This window comes from Varroa destructor, unplaced genomic scaffold, assembly GCF_002443255.2.
Source record: "Varroa destructor unplaced genomic scaffold, Vdes_3.0 BEIS01000002.1, whole genome shotgun sequence".
Taxonomy (NCBI): Eukaryota; Metazoa; Arthropoda; class Arachnida; order Mesostigmata; family Varroidae; genus Varroa; species Varroa destructor.
Genome location: NW_019211455.1, coordinates 38,878,179 through 38,898,790, shown reverse-complemented (window position 1 = coordinate 38,898,790; position 20,612 = coordinate 38,878,179). Strand labels below are relative to the sequence as shown.

General features: G+C 39.1%; 1 protein-coding gene and 1 long non-coding RNA gene across 2 annotated transcripts in view; both read right to left on the bottom strand.

Annotated features, from left to right (window-relative positions):
* Positions 1-280: 280 nt before the first annotated feature.
* Positions 281-1,669, bottom strand: LOC147757784 (uncharacterized). Its single transcript, XR_015321509.1, has 2 exons — positions 1,449-1,669; positions 281-1,084 (listed from the first exon to the last, which is right to left on the bottom strand). It is a non-coding gene; the product is annotated as an uncharacterized LOC147757784 (long non-coding RNA).
* Positions 1,670-14,711: 13,042 nt separating this feature from the next.
* The window catches only part of LOC111245672 (histamine H1 receptor-like), a 156,417-nt gene continuing 150,516 nt past the window's right edge, over positions 14,712-20,612 (bottom strand). Inside the window, exon 8 of the mRNA XM_022794322.2 lies at positions 14,712-19,263. Coding sequence (XP_022650057.2) covers positions 18,986-19,263 — 278 coding nt within the window. The 3' untranslated portion in view covers positions 14,712-18,985. The remainder of the gene's footprint in view (positions 19,264-20,612) is intronic.

Below are 20,612 nucleotides of genomic sequence, written 5' to 3'. Positions count from 1 at the left end.
AATTCATAGATAAAGGTAGTAAACTGCTTGATCTGCACTGAGATAGTATAGATGTCATTTTAAGATAGCCTCGTTAGCCAAAACGAACTCATTGTAGAGCACAATATATCTGTCTCTATAGCGGCAAGTGGGTTTCAACCCATGCTGGATCATACTTTTCGAATTCATAATCCCTTTACGCCGGTCCGCACAACAAGCAGCAAGATCAAGCAAATTTTTAACACTATAGACAATTAATTTTCTCATAGACAGTGGCCTGTAGGAGCAAGTAAATAACATATATACAAACCGTTCTCGGTTACAGTTTATTGTGTACTCGTGTACTCGTTGTTATGTCGAACTGGAACACGCGTTTTGGCTGGTGCACAAGTTAACGAACCGTAAAGGATTTCGTTTTCGATTTCGAGATAACGTTTGGCTGTCCTCTACTGTTGTAGACAAAATTAAGTCAGCTCTCAAGGAACTGCACAGTAAGGCAGTGATCACGACTTCTAAGTTAGCTACTGGATATTTGAGTTTTGAAACGTACGCCGGCTGAACGTTCGTTAAAACTTAGTCGAGAATGTTCCGCGTACATTGTTATCGAGCGGGGCTACGACCGCGAACTATCAGTCCAATGTTCTACGCAATATTTACCGTCATCTTCGAAGAAGTTGTTTATCTACTAACTCGTATTGCAACAAATTGACTTAAATTTACGTTAAATTAACATTTCAAGGATCGGTCACATCTATGCAACGAGTGTCGGTAGGTTTAATGTTAATTAAATATTTATGACTCTATCTATGCATAAGTTCAACCAAAGCTCACTGAGTCTCTAGCCATTTCCAACAGACCCCTTTAAACTTACAGATAACAAGTGTTGCTTTCTTCGTTTGATTTTTCCTGGACTTCAAGTTATTATTACCAAGTTTTTTTTTAATGCTAGAGATTTCCAGAACATTTTTTAGAGACTTTTGCTAAGTCCATAGATTAGTTTAAAAAAAATTCTACCAGCGTTTCCGTTACATCTGTGGCATATTAAAACGCGCATGGCCGGTCTTAATTGATTTTCTAGCGAGGTCCGGAAACGTTATGCCGTTTACTGAAATAGGATGCACATTATCAAAGGCTGGTTAAGAAGTCGTAGAGTTAGTTCATAGTAATCAATAGCCGGATAAACAGTACTAAAAATTAATGATTTGAACAGGAAACTCGTATAGGAAGATAATAGCGTTCGAAACAATGACATCCTTCAAAAAAGCCGTAAGCCGTTTCACAATCGGCCGCATGCTGTATTACGATACCCTTGCCTTACTCCCACTTTATTCCTATAATAAAATAAATTACTCCTACAAATGCAACGACTTAAAAAAACTTGAAAAAATACTTCTTTTTTTCTTGCATTTTCTGATATCAAGCCTATGAGAATCCTATAACAAAAAAGGCGCAAAAATAATTTTCAGTACCAAATTTGCTAGACTGCTCTCCGAACCAGCTAGAACGCAGTGGGCACCGTCGATATTGAATATTTTCTAGTCTGGATCGTTGTCTAGCCTGGTTATGCGTTTTTCCTCAACTGGATAGTTTCTTATAGGTGAACATATACCAAATAGATATTTTTCCTCGAATAAGAATCGTGTGGGCTCCTGTTCTCTTCAGACTTGAATCAACTTCTCAGCGTCGCTCACTGTCCACCTGTGAGCGAAGCAAAAAAAACATTGTCGCTATTTACAACCACATATCGTATTGTCACTGCTAACAATACTGATGTAATTTAGGGACGTATGGGAGCGCACTCCGCCAAATCACCTGCACATGTGTTAGTAATCCCTTCTAGATCTAAGAGGATTATAATTATGTTTTTTTTTTTTTTTTATTTTGCGTAAAGTCAACATGACTACCATCGCCGAAGTTATACTGCTCGAGATGAATAAGGACAACTACGTTTAGGACAGTGTTTTCAAACACATCTGTTGATATACTTAACTTGAGATATTTGGAAAATAACGTAATTAAACGTAACCTTCGTCGTAAATTTGGCGTGGACTCTACTAGCGAGAGAGCGGTACGTTGTCCAGCTTTTCGTTGGTGCGCAAGTTACATTTAGAAGAACCTCAATATCAATAATGGACTATACGTTCAGCGGGCGAACGTGTGCGCAAAAAATGTTGCGCGAAAAATACACGCATATCCAATTCATCAATGCGTTTCAACGAGAGGAAACTCTACAACATCTAGGCTACAGCTACGACTCATTTAATAGTTTATTCACTGTACTTCTGTTGTTTTCTTGCTTATCCACGCCTCTACCTACCTACCTACCTACCTATTCGTTACCTACAGACGGGATATTCTACGATTCGATCACTCTGTGTTCCCCCACTTCGCGTCAGCACCTTAGTAACGCAGGGGACTGAGAAGAAAGGGGGTCTGTTAGTTAGGATTACGCAAATCTATTGAGTTGTCTCGTTTTCGCGGCGAAGGGCTTTTCGAATTGAAATTGAAAAAAAAAAAGCCTTGTTGCGCTAAGGCATGGATTGGGGTGCACTAGATTGAGTTTGGTGTATAGTGTTTTTAGACTGTGACTACCTTTTCTCCAAGGCCTACTTAGTAATCATATACATTTTCGTGCATAGCGCAATAAAGAATAGCAAATGGTGAACAATTTCCGCGCATTTTCATCGATGATCTATTGGACGCTCGACATTGAGTACTTATCGCAAACACATTAAACTATCCAAACTGCCTTTAGGATACCTATTGCAATTATAGTTTTAATAGTAGACCATTTTCATTGGAAGGTTATTAAATTGTACACTAACATGGCGTAAGTGATCTTCACCAGTCAAGAGATGTGTCTCCTCAGCTGCCAGTGTTACGTACTCACTACCCCATTGCGCTACTGGTAAGATTTGATACATGGATGGTTTAAACGTACGCGGGCTGAATCGCGGTCTGCAAGAGCTTCACCCTTACTGCTTGAATATCACACGGCAGAACTATAACAAGAATCATCATCATCGAACAGCTTCTTTCTATTTATGCAGTGCTTACTGTTTGAGTTACAGTTTTGAAGATAACGATTACATATCGTCTCATAGGTAACATCGGCAGAACGTGAAGCAATCCAGGACAAAGGCGTAATATACCCAGCCTGTTGCCCCGTTCGCGGCGCCTTGCGTCCAATGTATTGTGCGCTGCCTTCTTCATCATTTTCCATTCGCGGACTCCATGACAAATGCTCCCGTAATTGCTTGTCGGTCGGTCGGCCGCCCGTCACGATGAGAGCCAGCTTCTAGAACCACTTTAGGAACCGCCAGACTGTGAATACTAAATCGACAATCTCCCAATCAGCAAAGCTGCAGTAGCAGTGCTGAAGACCATACCGTACTTACTAGAGGAACGGGTAGCGATAGGGGACCATTGCGACTGATTGGCCGATGTCTGGAGGGGTGACTTTTGCAGGCTATGTAGGATGAAACTGCATCTCAAACCAGAGATCGTGAAGACAAGAACGACCCCTAGTCAAACTTTGCCCCACTATTTATTTAGAAACTCAAATGCCTCTGGCAACGTTTAACTAAACCGACCTTTGACGGCAAATATCTAATATGTAGAAAGGCTCATTTTGCCGAGAACTCTAGACTTGAATTGAAATCAGGAAACTCCGCAGAAGATGAAACAATGGGGAAGAGTGGACTTGTGGCCGTTCGCTAGCCACTTTAAGATGTGTAAATTCCAATAAAAGGACATGCTTGCTGCCGAGTTAATTAGAAAGCAGGCGAAATCTTCGTACTGCACATTTCCATGTTCTGGCCAGCATGTTCTTATTGAAATATTCTTACTTGCTCCCCATCGAATTATCGGCCAAAGCGTTAACTGGGTGACCCTTAGAATAATGCCCTTCTCGAATTCTCATGTCGGGGCAAGATTTGCATATATCTGCTATGCATTGCACCACTAACAATTTTTAGCTATTTATTTACTCATAATTGAAGATTTGAAATTACCTAGAGCGTTAGGTCCCACGAAAAACGAGAGTAGTTCACTTAATTTTATGCAATCCAAGATTGCGTCCTTTGAAAAAAAATCAACTATAGTTTATCACTTTTTTTTCCTTCTAACATAAAGTTTCCTATAACGGTTATTTACTTCTGTGATTATTGACTAACTGACGAAACGGTTTAACTAGATTAAGAATTCAAAAGACAAACAAGCTGTTATTTTGGATCGTAGATAGTCTAGTTAGATCCGATTTTAGGTTGGTTCGGGGCAAGATTATATATTATTTTACAATAATAAACAGAAAAGAAAATTTGTCAATCAGTGCATATGCATCCATTTAAGTAAGTTCCTGAGTAAGGAAATTTTGAAAAAAAAAAAAAACGTCGGAAAACGTGGACTACTCTGAAAAGATACGCATTAGCCAAGTACCGTTATTCTTGAATGAAAAAAAAAGATCGACAAACCGATACTGTATGAACAAATTTGAAAGTGTAAATAAGAAAGCAATAGCAGGATTGCTACGTTTATTTATTCAGTCGTTGGACTCTGTGAAAGCCAACAAGGCATGTTCAGTACTCTAGTGCGTTCTTGCCATTACTCCACATGAATCCGTTAGCCTCTTATAGATATTCTGAAAAGCCGCAGTAAGACTATGGATAACAACGCTTTAAAAGGCACATGATTCGATGGGGTTCACCAATCGAGATATGCATGTGCAAGAGAAAGTATGCCTCATCTGTTTCCCGCTAGGAGGAGGTCACATGGCCTCTTGAATGTATTAAAAAATGACGCAGCTTTGTAGAATTATGGAACCTTCTTCAAGATTACTCTAAGATGTCAAAGTGTATCTCTATGCTACGTTGCGTAACATTTTTTTTTTTTTTTTTTGGAGAGCCGAGTGACAATGTGAACGCCGTGTCAGTCTAAATCAAGTGGGAGCTCTAATGCTTATATTCGCGTGTTCAAACTAGTGCAAGATGAAATGACCTAAGTTATACTATGTCTCTATGGTAAGGAAAAGGCATTGCTTTTCTCGAACTCAATTGCCCTTACGCTTATAGAAAACGTATCATTTTGTACCATTTGACATTGCGATCCAATGATGAAAAACAGGAATATTCAGGAAACGACAACCTGATCTCGTACCTAATATTCTCGGTTAGTCACTGTCGTAAACGAAGAACTGCCGAAAAAAATAAAGCTGGTCAACAAAAAAGAAGCTAAGACCAGCTTAGACTGCTCGGTGTTGGATGATAACCGAAATTGCCCACAGAAACAGGTTCGTTGTGGAACGTGATCTTGCTTAACTCGAAACACTTAATGGCATTGTTTCTAAGTGTCTACGCATTTTTCCCAAGGTGGAAAAGAGTGAAATTTACAAATTTCCTTGATGACGGAAAGTTAGGATCACTGATAAGTTGTAGATTCATTCAGCCCGAGCTCAAATAATTTACGTCTAACATGTTTTGTGTAGTATGTGTTTACATACTTGTTGAACGTGAGCGTAAAGTATTTAATGTGCGTTGTTGTTGTTGTTGTTAAAAAAATGTTTAATGTGCGTGCGTAATAAATATTTGTTGAACATCGATTGTGCTATTGATTTCTGTCCGTTATCAGGGTTGATTAACTGGAATATCAAACTTAAAATGAAGTTACGACGTTACGCCAACTTTTTTTTACATGAAGCTGACTGTCGTAATTACGTCTCCTGGGACCGAATACGGATGAATAATTTAAACCACGAAGTTGGCTTTCAGTCAGTAAAACTAACGTTTGACGACAAAGAACCACTGTCGACTTTATGCGGAGATCGATATGTCTTTGAGTTAGTCCAGTTTCCTCGCAGAGGTCCCATCGGTAGCTACATAAAAATCACCACCGCAACGCACAAATCAGTATTCTTCGCTTTCGTGTTTTTGGATCTATAGTAGTAGACACCTACCAAATATTTACCTCATACCTCATCGATGAAGCTTTCCGACTGAGTCGAAACTAATGCTGATCTTATGCATACTTGCATTATCGAGGCTAAAGCGTCATGCTTAGTTTGTAAATATGGAAATCTACGCATTTTTCAACCATCTGGCGTCTTTGATGGTTCTTCACGACTGTGATTTTCTGGATGAATTGCAAGGATCTTAACCCAAACCCATTGTTCAAGCTTCCTTTCGTACCAGCGTCACTTGCAGCTTGCTGAAGCACTTGAGCCGATTTTCTATACAGCTTGTTATGGACCCTATAGTCCTACGCTGATCAGGTATCAAAAGAGCCTTTAAGAGTATTCTCATTATATATGTTCGTGGTTCACAAAATGTATCTTTGCTATCTTGTGTCAATCATACGTAGAAGGTAGAGATATTTGATCTACAATAAACCATGACCATGCCGTAGTTTACCCAGAAGTAAGCTACTTACTGTGATGTCGCATACCGACCTATACAATAGGGTAACTTACTTAGCGAAAAGTTCATTTATAATTCATTTGTATTTAATTTTGCGTACAACTATGATATCAGATGCGAAGAACAGAATTTCATATTAAAAGGCACTAATCGTTCATTTGTTTGGATTGGACTCACATGGCTAACGGATTCGTATCAAAAAAAAACTCATCATTTTTAATGACTAAGAATTTCACGTAGCACACCTCTAATAGTCAGACTGAGAAGTTTATCATATAAGCCGGCAAAACAGGCATGATATTTATCGGCACTGGCCTAACAGGTCAGGGGCCTGCGGTTGCCGGCACAGTCAAAGTACTTCCAAGACGGCTAAAAAATCCCCGACGTACCTAATCGAGAGTTGGTTATATTTAGACAAATGCTCAAGTGAACGTTGATCTTGACTTCGTTTACTGTCTATATGGCTGCTCTACGGCCTTTCTTCAAATACACATAACGTTTAATTAACATAAAAATATTGATTGCACTGGCTTGCTATATTTTATGCGTTTGATGTCTTCACCCTATCTAACATTTTCATTCTGAATTGTGTGGTATGTGTGTGTTCGGTGATGTCTGTATAGGTCCGTAACATAGTTAGGCTTTGAAGACGTAATAAAGCCAAAAATTAAGTTAATACATAATTATTCATACTTACGACCCACCATATTGGTTTTGTTCTAAGATTTTATAATTTAAAATTACCAAAACGTAATAGGCAATTCACAGCAACTAGCAAGTACTTACTCGCCCGTTCGGCCTTAGCTGCCGTTTCACTAGTAGTAGATTGTGCTAGAAATAAAAACTCCGCAGATTTTCCATCTATCCTTCAAATTGTATGGGATTTGTTATATCTCAGTAAACTTTGCGTTCTTCGAAAAATTTCTATGCCCGAAAATCCCTATCGCGAGGTAAGTCTAATAGTGTACTATATAATACTACTAACATTACGAACAAGCACTTCTCTGCAAGTGTGTGTTGGTCTATCGATGCATCACATAGGTGGCACGTTCTTTTTGAGTGCGTCCCACTTCAATAATTCACCCCGTCTGAGCTGTGGCCTGACTTGCATAGGTGGTCTACAATAAACGCTACCAGGCTACTGTAATACTCATTGTGAACGGACTTATATTGATATATTCGATTGTAACGATATGTGCTTGAAGTTTCTGTGGGATGATATGGGCAAGAATAATGAGTATTACAACGCTGAAGCTGCCGCAAGTGCTCCACTTCGACTACTTATAGAAATATTCAAAATGGTCACCGAGACAAATAAAACGTGGTACATTTATGGTAGGGCAACGCTAGGAACTCGAGCTTACCGTGATTTTGTCCAGCAAAATCGGAGAAGAGAGACGAGACGCGGTGCAGAGCGCGCGTTTCCTGACTCGTCGAAAGGTGACGACCATGTTGACGCCCGCCACAAGAACTTAAAACTGAAACCTGACAACACCAGCGGTATTGGCGTCGACAAGTGCAAGCTATCTTCGGGACGAGGCCAGGCTATTTCTGTTCGAATGCGATCTGTTCCTTCCAAATCTACAAAATAGCTCGCCTCTATAAACCCGAAACTCGGGAGGAAGACCCTTACGTCAGGAGCTTCGAGCTACATATTCGCTCGCAGAAGCCTGCCGCATACCGAATGGCGAGTCGGTGAATTTCTGATTGAAAAGCCATCCAACGAACGGCGGCTCGTAAGATCGAGTTTTGACAGGAGAGGCAGACTCATACACTCGTCAAGGCTACACCGGCAATTTTATTCAGATGGAGTTATCCTATCCTTCAACGTACGGCAAATGCATTGAATTCTTGTTTTCAATCTTATTTCCTCGTCAACACTCTAACACAGTGCATCATCTAACTCCGCTAGATTTTGACACAGATCCGATAAACTACCTGAAAATGAAATCTGCCAAAGACAGGTCGTTCTAAGTGCCCCAAACACGACCATACCGGGGTTTTATGTCACTCATTCGACATTCACTCATAGCAGACTTTCACTTATTCCCCTTTAGGATATTTTTCCGTTTGTTACAACTTCTTTACATCTGATGACATAACTGCTCTGTCATCCTATTTTTTTTTTTAAATAGAATAGATTTTCTATTATCATCTCTTAAGACTGTTTTGTGCACTGTCACGCGGGACGAACATACTGTACTCTCATGTTAGAAGAATGGCACTTACTTACTAACTTGAATAAATCTCTTGGCCGTGGCTAGAAAAAAGTTGTTCAAGTTTAGACTTATGATACCTTTGATGATGCTAAAGTATTTATAACATTATCTAACGTTGAAGACAAACTAGGGTAACGTTTCAAGCTCGCGGCATAGAGAAGAAACTTCATCGGCCCAAAAATCACCAATTTGACAATTTGTTCAGCTTATATAGTGAAAAGATTATAAAGGACATGTAAATAGAACAAAGAATTAGGTGCAATGTGATAATGACCAGAAATCACAATACCCGAGTTAAACTGTATATGCATCATGATTGAGCTAAAAGCTTTTCTATCACGTAATAATGTGCAGATTGTCCTAACCCCTGCTTAGCCGTATGTAAATCTCTGAGATATCCAGAAGTATGTGCTAGGCAAGTAGTCATGTCAGCCTTTGTCTGATCTGCGCATATCTCCTATTCTGTGATTAACGCTGATCGAATATACCGTAGGGCACGTTGCTCTTAAGATCTGAAGTGCATTCTAAGAACATGTGTCTACTATGTATTTTACCGTATAACGCCCACTTGCGAGTCAGCTTCTTATTCGCTCCGTGACCTCAGCAAGATATTTGGGAAAAGTAATTACGTTTGTACCTAATAATTTTATTGAGACTTTTATAGTTCTCTTTAAGCTGAACAAAACAAATATTACCGTTTATTACATTTTGATAATTACCCTGAAGAAGATCTATAAGTCATTAACAAAGCAAAATTTTTATCTTCAAAGTAAAATCAAGTCTTTAGGTCACTGTTGGCTTGACTATATCCCTTGGTTTTTATTATTATATTCATTAGCTGGAGTTCTTAGCGCGTTTCGTAGAGATTTCCCACTTTCTTATTTACTCAGTTTGCTTCCGGGTAGCTGGATTGGGGGATCTTCGCTTACGATCGTTAGTTTCACCCTTCATCCATTCCGGTAACGCATCCATTCTATCATTAGCTAAACTCTTTCTGCTAATCTAACGAATATTCAAAGGAATCAGAGTATTTCAGTATATTCGGAAAGAGAACAGCGATAGACTGTGAGCAAAGGAAAACAGAAAAGGAAACTGGTCAGATGGAAAGGACAGGAAACACGACAGTCGCAGGAAAGGGGCAATCGATAAACACTCGCCATCTTCAGCTAAAAACAGTCAACCTAGTTACAAGCGCAGAAGCGGCGCAAACTGCTGGTCATATTTAACTTTTACCTATCACTGCTATCCTTCGACGTAGCGTATGCGATATGCTTTGTTCCACGTAGCCTGAAACCCTTTAGCGTGGAAGGGTACGTAGTAAGGTCTCGCTCGTAAGTTGTTTAAATATATTACAGGCATCTGACTGCCAAGTTTAGAGGAGCTGATATACAATGGGTTGATAAATAACTTCCTAATAACATGTGTGACATATTTGTTGCTCAAGGGAAGAACATTAGAAGAGGGAAATGTGGAGATGGGGCAAACAGCGGGCTACAAGCAAATTAAAAGTGGGTGGGGCCGTGGCTTTAGCGCAGCTAGAATCAACCTGCATCTTTCGTTTTTATCGATTACATGTTGCTTTCTCATGGAGTACCCGTTTTTCTGTTACAATATCGCTCGACATTTTCAATAGCAAACAAAAGCAGCAAGTTATAATTCCAAAGATTATTACATTATCAGAATAGTTATATTACATAATCACCCTGGAAACTGTACATAGGCAAATATTATTTCGAGCTTGTACAAAACAAAATGTGGCTAATATTCTATAGATCACAGGGAGATCAAAGAAACTGAATTGTCCTTACTTACACTCACCGTAATATATATATGTATCTGGTACACTAAACTATCTCTTGTCCTTATGTGCCATACACCTGAAAGAAGTCCTAGTGTGTGTATCGTTTAAAGAAAGGACCATTGTTGGTATGACTCCAACGTTTTAGCCCCCCGTTCAGCTCTAAATAATAAGCTTAGAACAATTCCTTAGGTTGCTCTATCTGCTAATGCCCTCGTTAAGTTTTTACAGATGTGCCTGTCGCTTGCGAGTTCACTGCGTCAATCGATCTAAGAGCAAAATCAAACGACCGTATTTTTACCGCTCGCATCGTAGAGACTGCACTATGCTGCCGACAAATGTGCCGAATTTCTAAATGAATTCTACTTTATTTGTATCATATCCCTAAACGACTTGAAGGCCGTGTCCTACTGATCAGCTCGTTAGTATTAGACGGTGGCTTAAAACGATCTGTTTGGTACTTCGTATCGCCGTTGATTGTGCAGAATCGATTACACCTCTTGCCTCGCTTTACGGAAGTTGCCCTAGTGGTTAGCTACTAGTGGACTCAAAGATTCAGAATGGCGCGTACATATGAGAAAGAGACTGATAGAGGCAAAATGCAGTTCGAGACTGTGAAAAAAGCAGCCTCAGCTGTTGCAGGTAGAAGCATTTCCGTTGGGGTGGCAGTTTCTGAATTTGGCTTCAGGCTGTAGAATAAGTTGCAGCTGCTTACTTCAAACAAGTCTGCTTCAACATACATTCATTTGCGTCATGTGTCTAATGCGTAACAAGAGACCATATTAGCCGAGTACTTTGCCCAATGATCATGCAAGCCTATAATATGCCCAAAGTGAAGTTAATTCCGCAAAGGTTTGCTAAGCAATTGAACATCGGTGTGCCAGACTATTGACATTGGGAAAGACTGAATAGTAGTTTTCCTAGTACAGCACAATCAGTATTGCTTGTGGCAACCCAAAAGAGTACTTTTTGCACGCGCACTAATTTCAGTAATGAAAAGATCAAAGTTTTCTGCGAGTATATGAAACCTCTGATAAAGCCACAAAAATTCACCTTTCCAAATATCTTTGTCCTAAATAAAACGCTCCTTCTCACGGTAATAAGCTTTCCAGAACTGAGAAAGAACGAAGCTGATTGCTTAAACGGTATCATAAAAACGTGGAATCCTTGTTGCAATGCCTGCCTGCGGGTCCAAACCCAGCTCCGCCGTGTTTTGTCTTTATGGGCTTGTACTTCAAAAAACACGCCATGTAGTAAAAGCCAAGGTTTTACAAACTCGTCTAGATGTACGACAAAATGAGGTATTTAACTGTCCTAAGCATTTCATCGCAATCATTTGCTATCAGCTAGAAAAGCCATACCTTCTAATCAGAATAACCGCGAGACTCACACAAGTCAAGGTGTGATCAAGATGGCTTTGGGGAATGGCGCTCTCATCGTTACACATCTTTCACCCTGTTCAAACGAGCTACAACCCCCTACATGTGACTGTTTCTGGGCCATTCAAAGCTTGATTTCGTAAAGCTTAGAAGAACTCTTTTACTACTCACAGTAGAAGGATCATAATATATGAGGTAGTCGGAATGGCGCACGAGAATCACTTGCGATGAAAAATATCATTAGGTGGTTTCAGACAGTTATCTTTCCGCTGAATGAAAACATATTCACAGAAAATAACTTTCTTCCTTCAGTGGCATGAAGTGATGGCCGGGCCATCATGAGGTGTTGTTCCAACAGGACAGCCTTTTATCCTTGGAAATGAAGGCTCCGCGGCGGACAGCTGCGTTGCCGGTCGCCACCCTCCCGCAAGGGCCAAGAGACAGAATCCGTAAATTATCTGTTATTCTCATGAAACATGTTGAAACACAACAATATGTTGTTGAAAATATGGGCTCGTTCACTTCAACTGTCCAATAAAATTAATTAGATTCAATGGTGCAATTCAAATAAATGCGCCGTTCATTTGTATATCAAGACATGTTTTCTTCCTAAAAGCTACTTGATATTTAGAAAAGGTTCAACTATGATTGTATGACCAGTATCTAACCGTTACAATAACTCAAATTAACTGCTTCGCTCTGATTTATTGGTGGTACATATGGGCCTGACTCCGGCCTATATAATCACATAGAATAGAATAAGGCTACATTAGATAATGACATAGAGGTCTCTAATTAATTATTTCTCGAAAACTAATATTTTATTGATATCTAATTTTAGGCCGCACAGTAGAGAAATCCTTAGCAAATATATTGGTCGGTATAATTTTTCTTTTTCCGTAGCAACTATTTTTAACTGGGGCGTCTAGTAAATTCTGGCCTATATAGCCCTGGCCTTTTCTAGATGTGATTAATATGTTTTCCCCCTCCTACGCTCAGACCAGCTGTGTAACTCCAAAAGATAAAGATACATTTGTTCTGCTAAGATTAAGGTTGTAGAAACCCACACATGGTACATTTTGTTAAGGATACTATGTTATAATTTTACATATGTATCAATTTACGATAGAATATATAAGCCGGTATAAAAAACACCCTGACTCGCATTAATGGCAGATGCAATTTATATTATACCTTTTTAAATACCATTATACAGCATAACGAAATATATTCTCTCCATTATAGCCTTGGCTTATAATTATTTCTTGTTCTTAGACAGATCTTCCCACTTCTGCGTCTGTCAGACAATGACATTAACGAATACATATATATATATATATATATATATATATATATATATGTATATATATATATATTTTTTGAGTTTATCAGTATACAATACAGTTGCAGGGTTCCTCAACGTTTTATTTGTCGAAGACGAGATTTCTTAATGTTTTTAATTATACCTGCTTCCTTGCCTATACAATGTCTTGTGATATATATATGCATTATGTGTGACGTCTCAGGGTACGAATATGGTCCTACTGAACCACTTCCTATATAAGGAAACTATCTTCCGAGCACCGCGTTACCTCTTTTACTTGAGAAATTTTTGTTCTGTACACTTCTGTGCTCTGTAGGCTCCCAATGTTTCACTGATCATCATCATCATGTAAATTACGTCGATGAAACTGGTACGCAGCCGCAGCGTCATCACCATAGAAGCCGATTGAATTTATATATCACGACCTTGTTTTTGGCCCACATCCGACCAGACCTGTCATATGGGTTCTTACATCATGGAAATAATTATAAGTAAACAACACATCTCATATAAGCGAGTGAAAATTATCAAGATGTTTCACTTATATATATATATGTATAAGCGAAAGGGATTAAGATAACGGAATGGACAAATACAGCCAATTTTTTGCCGATTTCCCCATTGAACGCCCAACTGAGCCGTAAGCCTACCGCAGATTTCGAAGCAAACAGCGCCTGTGGCCTATGATTTGAAAATTAGTTGTCGTTTTTCTCATCACTGCTCCTATCAGATACAATAAACTAGATACGGCATTACATCGAAAAACAACGTAGGAAATACACGAAATAGGTGCATCTTCTAATAGGTCTAAGTAGTTCAGGTCAAATATAATACGCATCGAGAATTTGCTTTAGATATAACGGACTTGTTGTCCGTGCTATTTGGTCAGTCCTACCACTAATTCGTCTCGTAAAAGGTTACTTTAAAATTAACAGTCTCACTCTATCAAAAACGCTCCTACCAAAAACATTTAAACGAAAAAAAAAAAAGAAGAATTTCAAAAGCGTTCCGTTAAACTTTTATTAGGCATCATCAGTACGGGTCAAAAGAAACTAAACGAGACAATATTGCTAAGCCGCCCACATTGATAGCATTACTTGTATACACAATACATTATATTAATGATATAATTAATAGGCGCTAGATAGCTCTTTTTCTAAAACGCGATATTCTTATTTGCATAATATATGAAATCATTATTGCTCTACCATGAAAAATAACTTGAGTCAAACTAAGTTTTATATATTGAAACTTTTTGTAAGGTTGCGGGATATCGTATTTTTTTTTATCCACGAAACAAAAAAATGAACTTTGTAACTCACCACATTAATACAGCATTTCCGGGTAAGTTTTCTAATTCTAATTTCGTATAAATATTCAACATTGGCAAACACTTTCTTTTCAATAATCCGAATATTGCCGTATTTGTTATATGCAGAATGAAATTTCTATTATATCTTAATGTGTTTTTTCATTATACAGATTAAATTAAGTGTTTTAGCTGAACTGTCGTTGAAACCGCTGAGCTATACCTCAGCTGCATTATTTACCCGAGGACTGTTGATTTTTTAAATGGAATATAACAATAAGAAGTCAAAATCATACTAGACATGACCATTAACGCTTGGAAATTTATTTACATGAAAACAACTTACTTTGTTCCGTTGATTATGATGGAGTTAATATTCTGTTATTTTAGGTTTGTTACTTTGTTTTTGATGTACCTTCTATCTAGGTGTTTAAAGTGTCAAAGAAGTGTTTTTCCCATTTCCCGCCTTAGTCAACAACGGAATTTTCTTCGGTTAAATTAAAAAAAACCTTATCAATGTTTTGAAAAATTCTTCAACTTAGAACCTAATTATCAACAAAACTGCCCGCAAGGAACTGTCTCGTATCGCTATCAGGTTCAGAATTCTCGTACTTGGGCTTATTTTTAACAAGCCAGTAAAAAAAGGCATCTCGGCATCGCTGTCGTTCTTTGATCAGATTTGTGATTAAACCAGTCTCAGGTGGTGATAAAATTTAAAGATGATGTGATTTCTCATAGGGATTTCTTTGTTAGCTGTAAATCATGGAAGATTGTAATATTCAAGGTTAGCTCAAAAGTGTTCTTATTTACATGAATCTATGACATTTTTTAATGCACTTTCACTACATTTTTCATATTATTTAACGCGGATAATTAGCAAAAGTAGAAATAATTGCTTAAAGCCTAATATATCATATACTAATATATCGTATATAGGATGTAAGGGAAAGGACCTTTAGTTTCAAAAGGTTTTTTCTATGAATATCCAATATCCAGTACCAAATACATACGACAAAACTACCGGAACTACGGTTATCAACTGGCCAGCAAGGCTAGCCTATGGAAAAAGAAAAAAAAAAAGATGAAATCCCTACGTTCTGAAAATTCTGGCTTCTTCTTGTGTTCCATCGAAGTATTGCCACAAAGAGGAAATTAATAGTACATTGCAGAAGCATGTACATATTCTTTTTTGTAACACTTTTGGAAAATATGGAAACCATAGGTCGACCTACCGAGAGAGCACTTTTCCTTGGAGGAGTAGTCAACGGAGCTGAATTTGCGAAACAAGGCAAGAGAATATCAGATGGATTCTAACAGAAAATCAAGATTTACTGAGATATAGCCTCGTAGTAAAACAAACTAGAATGACAGGTACGGCGGACCCAACAGTCGCGGTCTGAAGGATTTCAAATCAAATCAAATTAGTCCTACTTTGTACAACATTCTTACTATGTACGAACGTTCCGAACTGTTAACAGAAGCCAGTTAAATTAATTAGTAACCGTTACTATAGCACAGGAAAATATGTCGCCACACGTATCACATGACGAGCACAAATAATGGAGTAGCGATTACACCGCTGCGAAATATAGTCGACTAAGATGCAAGAGACTTCCTGTTTAGCACCGTAAAAACCGCCCCCATCACAACCCCTATACCGTCCAGGGGTGATCTGGAGATAAGACCTTCTCAGGGCGATAGTTAGCATCGGCCAGTGCCATGACACCTTATGTTATATTCCTTATTCTTCAAAAGTTTACGCTATGAGAGTTTAAAAAAGACAACTAATACTTCGGCAGTGGTAAGCGACGTCTAGTGGACAACAGTGCCGATAGTAATTCGACTTTCCGACAATGCGAAAAGGCAATCTTAAACGCTAACTCAGCTGGAAAGGTAGAAGGTCGGTAAAAGATAAAACCCACAAAGCAAGTGTGAGGAAACCTCGTTAAATAGATTCCTATGGGTAGAGTTTGAAGGGGACACTCAAAAAACGTACTTCATCCTTTACGCTGACTGAGGTGCAGCATAGCGAGAATGACGCAGACTTGCGCTTGGAAGGCCTACTAAAGGACACTCTACATCTCGTATGCTTTAAACCCTTACAAATTGAACTTAGCACGCCAGAGATCATGTCGTAATACGGGCGCGTCTTTAGACAATATGTGCTTTTTCTATAAAGCATTATGCTAAAAACTTTTCCGTTCATCAGTATAAGTTCACACTTGCCGTATTGCCTTAGGGAACAGCATAGCGCTCCCGCTTGGGAATCCCATCATAGGAAGCCATCATCTGAACCGTTAGTCCGCCGCAGTGTTGCAAACATGGTTTAGGCGACGCTAGCAAATTGGACGATTGAAAATCTTGTAACTAAGTGCTTTGAAAGGTGATCCTGTTGAATACGATTTAAACGACAAGGTTTACTTTAAATGTCGCACCGTTACAATCTTTCAAAATACAATTGATCGTTCTTACTTTTGATCGTTGTCGCAATGACTCATCATATGAAAATGCAGTTTCGACAATCTTCGCCTCGTGAGGATATCAGGTATTGTTCGTGAATGTACAGATTTCTTTAAGCGAGTATACAAATGTACATGCGCGCGTACGTAAAATTATCTACTATCGATATTTTAATACAGCTGAAATTATGATTTTAGCTATTCAGTCTAAATGTTGAATAATGGTAATTATAACATGTCTCGTTTTTACATGTAATACTTTAATCCCCAGAATAGAGCAATCCGCATTACGCGCTTTGAGTGTAGACGCCAGTCACATTCCCCTCCATTATTATCTAAGGATTATTATCCTCTTTCAATACGGTAGAAAAATAGCAGGTCTCGTGCATTTTTGGAAGGAAAGGCTCATACACAACATCTCTCATCAGTATATCACCTAGGTATTAGGTTACTAAATAATTGATTATTATTACGATGTCGCTGGCGGCTTCTGCTAGGCAATATGTACACTTTTTCATATACAGCAACCTAGGCGCAGGACCAAACTCAGACATCAGTGTACGAATGTGTGTGCTATTTTCACAGTGATCGAAGTCTGGAGACTAATAATTGTCGCTTTGGTAAAACGCGTACGTTAGACGGATAGCGGATACATTCCGGATAGACGGAAGCGTGTATAGATGCATGTACATGTGTGTCTCTGTACAATCGTCCTCTGAGATTTAATGAGTGATCTAGCTACTGGTTGTAGCAGTGGAAAACTCTACAAGGCTAGCACTACTTATTATTATTATTTTCGGTGTTCAGTAACAACGTCGATCAGTTCAGTGTAGTCTCTATACGAGCGACCTACATCATATACCGCGAAGATCGCAGAGCGTCCGTATACGCTTTGCGGCCCTAGTGGCTGTTATTTGCAGCTAAAGGCGTACGATCATCCTGTTTCAGCGCGTCCTTTATGTCCGCAAAAACGCGTCTCTCTGAAACAAAAACTCCTTGTACAAGCATACAAATTCCTCTAATGGAGATATACAAAGACATATTGGCTGTAAGATATGTAAAGGGCATGTATATCGATCCTACAAAGGAGCTTTTTTGGCTTCGGTACAGTTGTTTTTTATGAGCGGATCTCTATAGAACTGCGTCTATATTAGTGAAAGATTTCTCCTCTAAGTCCTTTTCTGAAAAAGGGGCGATCAAGTTATCTTAAGATGGCAATTACAGGAATGGGTTCGCTTGTAAAAATCAGCACGGCACGCGAGACGATGTCGCCTAGCCATTGCTTCAACATAAGCTTGGTCTTCCCTTTTTCGTTTTCTTTTTATTGATATAGCCTACGTTAGCCTATGTTATTATGTATTCCCTATACACAGTACAATAGATGAATACGTATTCTAGCTGCATCCAGGAGGAGGACGAGGACGAGGACGAGGAGGAGGAGGAAGAGGACGTTATCACAATGTGGAACTCCTGTTCGTTCCATAGACACCAGCTGACTCTCCGTTAAGGTATCTTTTTTTTTTGTAAATCCTTAGTAGAACTGAGGACTGACTATTTGTGCGCAGATTGATTGTGTGCTCAGTTGTGCACGACAATAAATCGTTGATAATCATTGCTTAACAGAGATCAAGGCTGAGTGATCGCTTGGCAGCCTACGAAATTTTGACTACTCCGCCCATGTCACTCAAAATTCGTGCGGCGTCTGATCATGATAACAAGCGCCGACAGTTCGAATAGTGTTTCTTTTTGTTATCTACAACAAGAACATATTGAATTCGTTGATATATCCGCTTGGTTTTGTCGTGCCGTTTGCCTGTAGTGCCTGGATGTACATCGCCATGTACGTGACTTTTCGACCGTGCTACGCTCCATCACCTATTCCAGTATGTCTGTTGCTTGAAAAAGCTTTTCAGTTTTTAAGAAGCTTGGGCTATAATGATACACTTCACACGCGTTTGTGTTTCGTCGCTCTACTGTGCGTCTACTGTTTATCAATATTTAGTCAGTTTATGAAGACAATATTGATCGGATGCTGCTCGCGCAGGCGCTATTCCCGGGAATAAACGGAAACGACGAATCCAACAGCGAAGCAGCTTCTGAGCGAAGCATCAGGCAAACATATGGTTATTGTCAGCTTTGTTATCGACAGACCGATGGCTTAGCATAAACGCGTGAGGATTATGGTGGCAAAACATTTTTTTGAAAGCAATTTTGAAGTTAGCGTTGCACAGCGCGTAAAGAAATGGATTGATCGTAGAATTCAGGTAGCCAAGCCAGATGACCGTTGTATGGAGCGAAGAACTAATACATGCTGGACAAATGGCAGTCGTGATAAATACGACGATATACGGTAACCAGCACGCTACGAAGGCGCCGATGATAACGCCTGTAATGTTAATAGCACACCAAATACATAAACAATCCAAGCTGGTTAATGCATTGGCTAAAAGGTTTTTGGAAAATTTTCTATGTGTTCTTCATCCGAAATGAGTTCCGATAAGGAGATTGTACGCTAAACTTTACTTGGTCTAAGCGTAACGTTATAATCCACTTAATAAAGTATGATTCAAGGTTGACGAAAACGTCGTTTCCAGTTTCTTTAGCGTACAGGACCCGCTCTTTCATCAGGCGTAATGAGGCTCTTGCCTTCAGAATATTCTATCTTAGGCCTATTGTGCAGCATTGGACTAAGCGGCGAATCTGTTTCCTTGTAAAAAAAAAAACCCATAGAGATTGACTCCACGTGTAAAATAAATTTGAAACTGAAGGAGGCATACAACGTGCCATAAATAAATCACACACAGTAAGAATCTACCTAAAATAGTCTATTTAATTTGGAGCACAACCTTGCGAAGACCTAGTGTATGGCTCATGTGGGTATCATGGGCCGGTGGCTCCTAACTTGGCGTCCTTTGGGCCACGCAAGAGGCAAAGAATTCACTACTATTGTGAGATATATTAGGAATGCATGGCGAAAAAATGGTCGCGTAATTGTGAGCATTATAACAGCGGTACCTTCCAATATTTTGTGCATTCGTTTTAGTGCAGCGTCCTACCACTAGAAGCACAGTATTCATAACAGTCATTTACTATTTCTGGCTGCTTTTGCCATCTCCTGGGTTTCCCGAAAAGCGTGACTGGCTAAACTCACAATGATTCGACCCAACATACGCCAAAACTTTTCAGATTTATTTTTGGAGCTATTTAGAATTTATGGCCGAACGAGGTGCCGTCGAATGTATCCGAAGTTCACGCAGTGTACAGTTCTGATAGATGTAACGAACAGATAGTACTACTTGAAATCACCCACTGCGAGCGCCGTGTGTTTGTTGGTGGCCTCCCTACCATATCTGAGATGTCGTATGTTAACACACACCCAACCATAGCTCAGAGCTATCACCGTGCATCGTCAGTTTTATCTCATAAAAATAGGGAGCTCGTACTTAACCAGTCGACAGCAATAACTCCAGCTGTTTTGATATTATATTAATCTGAAAAAAAAAAAAAAAAAAAAAAAAAAACTAACATATTGTAAATGTAGCTACACTACATAGAAGTGCTTGGTTTTTTTTTTTGTTAATACGCAAAAAAGATAACCGCCGACCAATTTCGGACGTCCCCAATATCCTTCATGACGGAAATTCTCTAGTTATGATCATACGATCTAGATGGAACTAGAAATTGTTTATTTGTCTGTAGGCAGAAGCCGACAACTACCATTTGTACAGCATTATC